Source organism: Echinops telfairi, unplaced genomic scaffold (genome assembly GCF_000313985.2).
Source record: "Echinops telfairi isolate 266 unplaced genomic scaffold, ASM31398v2 ScPeMD7_7469;HRSCAF=8507_1, whole genome shotgun sequence".
Lineage (NCBI taxonomy): Eukaryota > Metazoa > Chordata > Mammalia > Afrosoricida > Tenrecidae > Echinops > Echinops telfairi.
Window position 1 is genome coordinate 9099927 of NW_022111373.1, and position 7981 is coordinate 9107907.

The window sequence follows — 7981 nt, forward strand, 5'->3', positions numbered from 1 at the left end:
AAAAAAAAAAAAAAAGAAAGACCAAAGGGAAGAAGATGCTCAGTACATCGCAAATCGAAAGCATTGAATAAAAATTCAAACCTTGAGCTGCAATATCGATAGGTTCTGTGGGCAAAATGTTGAACCATGCAGGTAGCATTAAAAGAAGATAGAAGGGGAATACACAGTCACTATCAATAGGTCTGGTTGACATAAGACAATTTTCTTGAGAAAGCATGTAATTAAGAACCAATGTAACAGATGTGAAGTAAGAAGACTAAGCTGCACTGAAGGCATTAGCAAAAAACAAGGCTCCAGGAATTGACAGAATACCGATTGAAAAGTTTTCAACAAACTAACGAAGCACTAGAAATACTCATCTGTGCTAAGAAATTTGGAAAACAGCTACCTGGCTAACTGACTGGAAGAGAGATCCATTCCAAAAAAGGTGACCCAACAGAATGTAAAAATCAGTGAACAATATTATTAATATCACATGCAAGTAAAATTTTGCTGATGGTTTAAAAAAAATTGTTGCAGTACATCAACAGGAAGCTGCCAGATTAAGAAGAGGATATGTAACAAGGGATATCATTGCTGACATCAGATGGATCTTGATTGAAAGCCAGAAAGATGTTTACCTGTGTTTGACTGAGTATGCAAAAGCATTCTGCTGGGTGGATTATGACCAACTACTGATAATATTAAGAAGAATGGGAATTCCAGAATACTGTGTTGTACTCATGCATAACCTGAACATGGACCAAGAGGAAGTTGTTTGAACAGAACAAGGAAATACTGTGGTTTAAAATCAAGAAAGATGTGTGTCAGGGTTGTATATGTTTATCCCACTTTATATACTAGTTATCAAAATGATAATTGATAAATGGAGAAAAATCAAAGTAGTCAAGGATTTCATCTTGCTTGGGGTCACAATGCTCATGGAAGCAGTAGTCAAGCAATCAAATGACATACTACCTTAGGCAAATCTGCAGAACTCTAGAGCAAGATGTCACTCTGAGGACTAAAGGGATCCTGACCTAAGCCATAGTGTTTTTGATGGCTTCATGCATGTGCCAGTTAGACAATGAATAAAGAAGACCAAAGAAGTATTGATGCATATGAAATAAGATGTTGGCAAAGAATATTGAAAGTAACATGGATAGTAACTTGGAAAGTAACATGAGAGCAAACCTATCTATCTATTTTGGAAGAAGTACAACCAGAGTGCTCTTTAGAGGCAAGGATGGCAACAATTTGTCTCCCATACTTTCGACTTGTCAGGAGAAATGGCATACCCATTCACTTCTGATGAGTGGATGCCAACGCATAACAACCCTATAGGACAAGGTAGAACTGCTCCTGGGGGTTTCTGAAACTATAAAACTCTGTCTTGCTCTCAATGAGTGGCTTGTGGTTTCAAACCACTGGCCTTGTGGATCACAGCCCAACACATAACCACTATGCTACTAGGGCTCAGTCCCTGAAAAGAACATCATGTGTGGTAAAGTGGAAGGCCAGCAATAAAGAGAAAGATACTCCAGGAAATGGGTTGCCAGTGACTGTAACAGTGAGTTAAAGCATAACAACAATTTTTGAGGATGGTGCATTATTTCATAGGGTTTTATACATATGCATTGGAACGTGAAGTGATACATTATTGGGGTTTTGATTTGCATTTTTCTGATGATTAGTAATATTGAGTTTCTTTTCATGGTGCTTGTTGACCTTTTGGTCCCTGAGTGGTACACATGATTTTCCCTTAACTAATAACTGCAAGGTCAGCAGTTCCAAATCACCAACTGCTCTAAGGGAGAAAGCCATGGCATTCTAGTCCTGTAAAGAATTACAGTCTCAGAGACCCACAGGGCAGCTCTACTCTATCCTGAAGGGTCACTATGAATTGGCATCAAATTGATGGCTGTAAGTTTTGTTTAAAAATTTTTAATAACCTAAGGGTTGATAGTTTGAATCCATCCACACCAGTGCCACAGAAGAAGGCCTGGTAACCAGCTTCCATAAAAATTGCAGGCAAATCCAAGGGAGGAACCAACTAAGTCCTCACAGAAGTAGTACATCAGCTAGTGTGATTGATCCAAAGATAAGTTACAAAATTTAAATATGGTGAAGAGCAAACTATCAGAGCTAAGATTATGAACCCCCCGTTTGTAGAAGCTATGGAGTACAGTGGGAGCCCACCACATATAGTCAGATGGAGCTGCTGGCAGATCCGCGATAGCCAAAGGCAAGAGTCCTCAAAAGCCCTACTAACAGGTAGAGACCATTGTAACCTTGACTATGTTGGACAGAATTTGATACTTGCCTAGTTGACAACCCCCCCCCCCCCACCACCATAGACATGTCCTGAATTTGTTCTGGGGCAAAGTATTTCTTAGTTGTTCCATGACATAAGCTTCTTCCTTGACTTCTTGAATGTTGATGGGGGTCTTCGCCCTCTCATGTATTATTTGTATTTTTGTCTTTGTACTAATGTGATCATCTTATCCTTACCACCTTAGTGTGATTTGTTTTTCATTGTTTTCTGTGAGGTTTACCAGCTGTGAAGAGTAGGAGGAGTGTATGTACAATGATAATAACTGATACAAGGTGTTACAGGGAATGTAGGGGAGGGAAATGGGTGATACAGATGGAAAGGAGAGTTTGGGAGTAAATAAGGAGCTGATGGTGATTGCAGCTCATATTGGGGGTGAATCAACCTTGCGGGGAGGGAATGCTTTAGGATGGATGTGGTGGTGATTGTACAATTCCCCCTTGATATGTTTGAACGGTTGAACTATTCATTTCTATGATACGTAAATTATGTGCAAATAAAATTGTTGGTGAAAAAAATTGCAGGCAAGAAAGCCCTGTGGAGCAATTTTTAATGTAATTAATGGGTTGGCTTAGGGACAATGGATTTTGCTTTGTGTGTGTATGTTTTTTTTTTCTTTTAGCCATTTACGTGTCTTTGGAGGAAAAGTCTTATTAAAGTACTTTGCCCATTTTTAATTGATCTGTTTATATTTATTTTCAGTTTTCCTTTTAAAGAGTAAGTATGCATCCCTAGATAAAATTAGGTCTGTGTTAAACCTTTATAAGTGGAAAAATAAGTAGTTATGTATATGTGATATTTCTTTTGCTCATTCAACCCCTGCTTTTGCATATGTTTATTTATTGTCTTTGTTAAGTATTTCATAATATTTTTATGCCATAATATTTCTTACCCATCCTGATGATCAACATTTGAAATTAATTTGCTTTTTACTATAATAAATAGTGCTATTATGAACAAAGTGGTAAGCTTAACTGAATAGAGTTGCTGGAGTAACTTCAATATTTCTAGACTGTTTATTGCTTATTTGGAATGTACCGCATATACTCGTGTATAAGCCGAGTTTTTCAACACATTTTTAATGCAGTTTTTGTGGTAAAATTAGGTGCCTCGGCTGATATTCGGTCAGTTTACACTCGAGTATATATGGTATAAAAAGCAAACAAACTTCTTTTCTAAAGAGATGGACCAACTTACACTTTCATTAACAAAATGTGAGTGGTCTCACCAGCACTTAATTATTCATTACGTTCTTTACTGTTTACTCTTTTATAAGTACATGTTGTTATTAGGTGCCACCCTTTAAGTCGGTTCTGACTTATGCAGACCATCCCAATGTACAACAAAAGGAAGCACTGATATCCGTTCTCAGGGACTGCTTTCTCCTGATCAAATGGCCAAAGTACATGAGACAGAGCACCTTGACATATTTGCTTCTAAGGAGCTTTCTGGCTGTACTTTTATGTACTTGTAATTACATAGGTGCTATTACAGAAACGAAAAATAGTTTTCACCTTTCCATATTAAAGAAGGAATAGCAAAGATAGTTTATTAAAACAGAAGGCACCCAAAAATTAAAAAAAAAAAGGGTTATCCTTATTACATTATCTAGGCTCATGCCATGAAATGAGTATGTTTTCATTATGTTAATGTGTTTATGTATATTTATTAAGTTTGCTATTTTCAAACAGGAGTTTGGTTTTTTGTTGTTGTTCGGTCATACTGATAATATGAAATTGAACCAAACTGAATTTGTAAAACGTGAGTCAGTGTGCCAATAACTAGGACAGGAAAAATTAATGGGCTCATTCTCTGCTAGAAACTTAATCTCCCTCCTGAAAAGGGCAACATGCACATTGCATGACAACCAGATCTGCTGAACGATGGAGACAACCATATTCCTTTGGATGTGTGTCCTTCTTCACAGTCCTGACAGTGATTGGATCTCCGGCACCAGGCTCCTAATAGGGCTCACCACTCTTCAGTCTTTTATTCCAGGGCTTCCACCTGTAATTTCCCCACTCTCCTTGTCATTCAGCTACACCCATAGTTTACAAGTTTAGGTCCATTCTAATTTTGCTGCACCAGCTATGACTGAACTGTGTCTAACTGGTTTGAAGCCATGCTTTTAATTGATATGCGATAGTTATGTTTTATTTTATTTATTTATTTATTTATTTATTTATTTACTCAAGAAGAAGTATATATATATGTAAGTAGCAGGGCATGTACAGAAATGTGATAGCAGCAATGTATTTAGTAGCAAAAACTAGGAAAACACATTAGTACCTATGATCTAGAGAATAGATAAATAATTAGTGGTCAATTAATTCATCGGAACCCAGGCATGAACATAATGAGAGCCATACATATCAATATAGGCAGCTTACCATGGTATAGAAGACATACAGTATAATGTTATTAAAAAAACATGCACAATGTGATCCAAAGATGACAATAACAAACTCCAAATATGATGAAGGGAAAAATATCAGAGCTTTAATTAATTATGAACACCTAATTTGTCAAAGGCTATGGAGGACAGTGGGAGCCCCAAATCCATCTGCAGAGTATCTAGTTAGATTAAGTCTCTGGCAGATCCCCCGCTAGCCACAGGCAAGGGTTACAAACAGCTTTACTATCAGAGATTATTGTAAGCTTGATTATGGTGGATGGAACCATGGTATAATATGATACTTGTTCAGGTGACCTCCCTCTTGACCCAACCTGAGTTTGCTCTAGGCTTAAGTCTTTCTTGCTTGTTCCATGACACAAATCTCTTCTCCGGCCTTCAAAATATCGATGGTGGTCCCTTGTTTCTTACAATGTATTTATATTTTTATCTTTATTATTTTCTTCTTTTGTTGTTTTGTTTTTTATTGTTCCCGTCTGGTCTCCCAGTTTATGAAGCACAGGAGTGGATACACAGAGACAATAACTGATGCAATGGTTTACCGGGGATGTGGAGAGGGGTGAGGGTGGAGAGGGTGATAAGTTTGGGGAGCAAACAATAAATGCAGGACGGGGGCAGGGAGAACTTAATGTGATTATGTATATACAACTCTTTTTAAAAGTGACCCAACCATGGACGTGTATGATATGTGAATGTCAAGAAAATGATTTAAAGAAAAGAAAACCTGAACAATAGTTGCCATGGGTAAAGGAGAAAGTTGTTGCCTAGGGGACATTGAGTTTATGTTAAGTGGAATCATATGGAAAAGGATATCAATAACGGTTGTACAACACGAAGAGTATATAATCAATGGTACTGAATTATACATGTAGCAGTTGTGGGAAAACAAAACAAAACAAACACGCACAATATGAATATAAGGTTCCATATGTATGTAGTATAAGTATGCAGAGATGCATGGCTGTTTTAGATAACACCTGTGGAGCAGTAGCTACCACTCCCTGAAGTATGTGTGCAGGGCACTTAACTAGTGGCAAGGTTTTCTTTCCTAATTAGGGTCAGGGATGTGGGGCTGTTCATTGTATGAGTCTTTATCTTTTTTGCATATTTTCAGTGTTCACCATAGATTCAAATTAATATAGAGATACTTGATTAGGGTCACACATGGTAAGAGTTCACAGACTTTTTTGGTTTGACTGGGTGAAGCCCAGAATTTAAGTTATTAATTACTATGTTTCTCCTGATTAAAAATTGGTAAGTTTTTAGAAATGGCAAATTTCTGCCGAGAGTCATTTGGGCTGAAAATTCCTGATGGTGTTGCTGTGCCGGTTGCCCCTTTCTCAAATGACACACTTAACCTTCTGTATGATTTTGCTTACGCGTTGCTCCTTATAATGACTTCATGTACTAATTTGGCCACTTCAGATTTTAGTCAATTTAGAATGGCTTAGTATCATTTGTTTCTGGGTGATGGGCATCACAGCTATGTCATTATTCTTGTTTATTTTCATTTATTTATTTATTTTTTTAAAAACATTTTATTAGGGGATCGTACAACTGTTATTGCAATCCATACATCAATTGTGTAAAGCGCATTTGTACATCATTCTCAAAACATTTTCTCTCCACTTAAACCCCCGACATTAGGTTATTCTTGTTTATTTTTATTGCTAGTTTGTTTTGAAGTCCTGAGTCTCTTTATCCATTGTTACACTTAGGTTATGAGTTATCTATTTTTTTCAACAGTTTCATTGGCACATAATTTACACATCATACCATTGAATAGTTCAATTATTCAATCATATCTAGGGGAATTGTACAATCACCACCACATCAATCTTTGAGCATCACCCCCTCCCATGATTAAGTCGCCTTTAAAATGAGTTATATAATCACAGTCAGTCCTAGTGCTCTCTTCTCTGTGCCCCCCCACCTTCACTATTTACTCCCAATATCTCTTTTCCACCCTTTTTTGCCCTGATTCCCTATAACCCCTTGTATCAGTTACTGTCACCATGCATCTACTCCTCCTGTGCTTCACAGCCGAGACACCCAACACAAAGCACTAAAAATCAAATCTCACTAAGGTGGTAAGGATAAGATCATATTAGTATAAAGACAAAAATATAAATAATGAGGCAGAAGAACCCCCATCGACATTCAAAAAGCCAGGGAAGCAATTTCTGTCACAGAATAATGAAGAGATACTTGCACCCAGTACAAATCCAGTTTGTAGTCTATAAAGTCAGACTCAGCCACAGGCAGATGCTCTCTGACCAAAGGCAGGAGCATCTCAAACAGCCTTAGATAGTTATGTTTTATATACACCATGTGATGCTTGTCACCATTTTTTATTTTTTCCCTTTTTAATCTAAACTGTCATAGCTGGTATGAGTTTTTAGCTCTGGAGTTAAATGGTGATTATTTCATGTAAACATCTCTATCGATTTATACCAACACTCCATAGGTTTGTTTTAAAGGCTTTATGTGGAATATTGAGTACAGTAATTATAATGGATTTTTGTTTTTCTTTCAAGTTGGCCTTTGCCAGAATTTGATCCAAGCCAGATTCGACTGATTGTATATCAAGACTGTGAAAGGAGAGGAAGAAATGTCTTGTTTGACTCCAGTGCTAAGAGAAAAACAGAAGACATAACAGTATCGGTGAGCTTCGTTATTGGTTTGATTGAATTTTTCTTTTTTTTTGCTGCAGATAATTTTAATTTTATTTTTAATAATCATTTTATTGGGGGCTCGTACAAGTCTTATCACAATCCATACATACATCCATTGTGCCAAGCACATTGGTACATTTGTTGCCCTTATTCTCAAAACATTTTCTTTCTACTTGAGCCCTTGGTATCAGCTCCTTATTTTTTGTCCTCCCTCTCTCCCCTCCCTCATAAACCCTAGATAATTTATAAATTATTATTTTTTCATGTCTTACACTGACTGATGTCTCCCTTCACCCACTTTTCTGTAGTCTAACCCCCAGGGAGATCCTTGTGATCTGTTCCCCCTTTCTACCCCACCTTCCCTCCACCCTCTCGGTATTGCTACTCTCACTACTGGGCCTGAGGAGTTCATCTGTCCTGAATTCCCTGTGTTTCCAGTTCCTGTCTGTACCAGTGTACATCCTCTGGTCTAGCCAGATTTGTAAGGTAGAATTGGGATCATGATAGTGGTAGGGAAGTAAGTATTAAAGAACTAGAGGAAAGTTGTGTTTCCTTGTTGCTACATTGTACCCTGACTGGCTC

At 37.4% G+C, this 7981-nt stretch overlaps 1 protein-coding gene across 1 annotated transcript in view; it reads left to right on the plus strand.

The window, feature by feature from the left end:
• FNIP1 (folliculin interacting protein 1) overlaps nt 1–7981 on the plus strand; it is a 110490-nt gene that overhangs the window by 40980 nt on the left and 61529 nt on the right. The window contains exon 3 of the mRNA XM_030888868.2: nt 7262–7388. Within this exon, the coding sequence (XP_030744728.1) occupies nt 7262–7388 (127 nt within the window). The remainder of the gene's footprint in view (nt 1–7261; nt 7389–7981) is intronic.